Genomic DNA, 1,341 nt, shown 5'->3' with positions numbered 1-1,341 from the left:
TAGAGATAGGCAGCAGCTCTGCCCTAGGCCAGGTGCAGCAGCTCGTGCTGCAGTCGGAGAGCAGCAAACCGTATAACCAGCAGCTATTCGATAAGATTGCAGCGTAAGCTGCGGTTGCTGCTGCTCTTGCTGCTGCTGCTCTTGCTGCTGCTGCTCCTGCTGCTGCTGCAGTTGCTGCTGCTGCTCTTGTTGCTGCTGCTGTTGCTGCTGCTGCACTTGCTGCTGTTGCTGCTGCTCTTGCTGCTGCTGCTCTTGCTGCTGCTGCTGTTGCTGCTGCTGCTGTTGCTGCTGCTGCTCTTGTTGCTGCTGCTGTTGCTGCTGCACTTGCTGCTGCTCTTGCTGCTGCTGCTCTTGCTGCTGCTGCTCTTGCTGCTGCTGCTCTTGCTGCTGCTGCTGCGATGACTTTTGCTTCTGCTGCTGCAGTTTATATTCGACGGATGGTTTAGGGTTTAGGGTTTAGGGTTTGTGTTTGTTGTGTGTGTGTGTGTCAGTTGTTTTGTTCCTGGTGTGTTGCTGCTTGCTGCTGCAACATTTCTAGTTTGGGTGTATCTGCTGTTTGGTGGGATCGTCTCCCCGATCCCGCTGCTGCACCTCCCTGCTGCTGTTGTTGATAGACACCCCACAGCATCGAGGCTGCTGCTGTCTCTGCAGTTTGCTGTCTCCGTTCTCTCTATTGCCTGTCCCTGTGCACTCAGTGAGACAAACAAATATAGTATTGTTCTTGTGGTGCTGCTGCTGGTAATGCTGCTGATGCTGCTGCTGCTGCTGCTGCTGTTTCTGGTGGTGTTGCTGCTGCTGCTCCTGCTGCTGCTGCTACTGATAATAATAATAATTCTGCTGCTGGCGATGCTCGTTATGGTGGTCCTGATGTGCTGCTCATGATGGTGCTGCTGTTGCTGCTGCTGCAGCTTGAGCTGCTGCTGCTGCTGCTGCTGCTGCTGCTGCTGCTGCAGTGTTTGGGTGTCTTGTTGTACATCTGGTGTGGAGGGCGTCTGTCTCCTCTTGTCTCCTTTTTGTTTTCTTTTTGTTTATATGTGTCTCCTTTTTATCTCCTGTCTCCTTTCTGTCTCCTTTTTCTGTCTCCTTTCTGTCCCCTTTCTACATCCTTTCTGTCTCCTTTCTACCTCCTTCTTATCTCCTTTCTGTCTCCTTTCTATCTCCCTTCTGTCTCCTTTCTGTCTCCTTTCTATCTCTTTTTTGTCTCCTTTCGATCTCCTTTATGTCTCCTTTTTTTCTCTTTTTTGTCTTCTTTCTGTCTCCTTCCTATCTCCTTTCTTTCTATCTCCTTTCTGTCTCCTTTCTGTCTCCTTTCTGTCTCCTTTCTTCCTATCTCCTTTCTTC

At 50.5% G+C, this 1,341-nt stretch overlaps 1 protein-coding gene across 1 annotated transcript in view; it reads right to left on the bottom strand.

The window, feature by feature from the left end:
* EMH_0040870 (uncharacterized protein) overlaps positions 1-628 on the bottom strand; it is a gene marked incomplete at both ends in the record, with an annotated part of 2,084 nt that extends 1,456 nt beyond the window's left edge. Inside the window, 2 exons of the mRNA XM_013495559.1 lie at positions 3-417; positions 617-628. Coding sequence (XP_013351013.1) covers positions 3-417; positions 617-628 — 427 coding nt within the window. The remainder of the gene's footprint in view (positions 1-2; positions 418-616) is intronic.
* Positions 629-1,341: the final 713 nt, after the last annotated feature.

The sequence above is a fragment of the Eimeria mitis genome, genomic scaffold (genome assembly GCF_000499745.2).
Source record: "Eimeria mitis Houghton genomic scaffold, Emh_scaff1634, whole genome shotgun sequence".
NCBI lineage: Eukaryota > Apicomplexa > Conoidasida > Eucoccidiorida > Eimeriidae > Eimeria > Eimeria mitis.
Note: the sequence above shows the minus strand (reverse complement) of the source record. Positions and strands in the feature narration are given on the sequence as shown.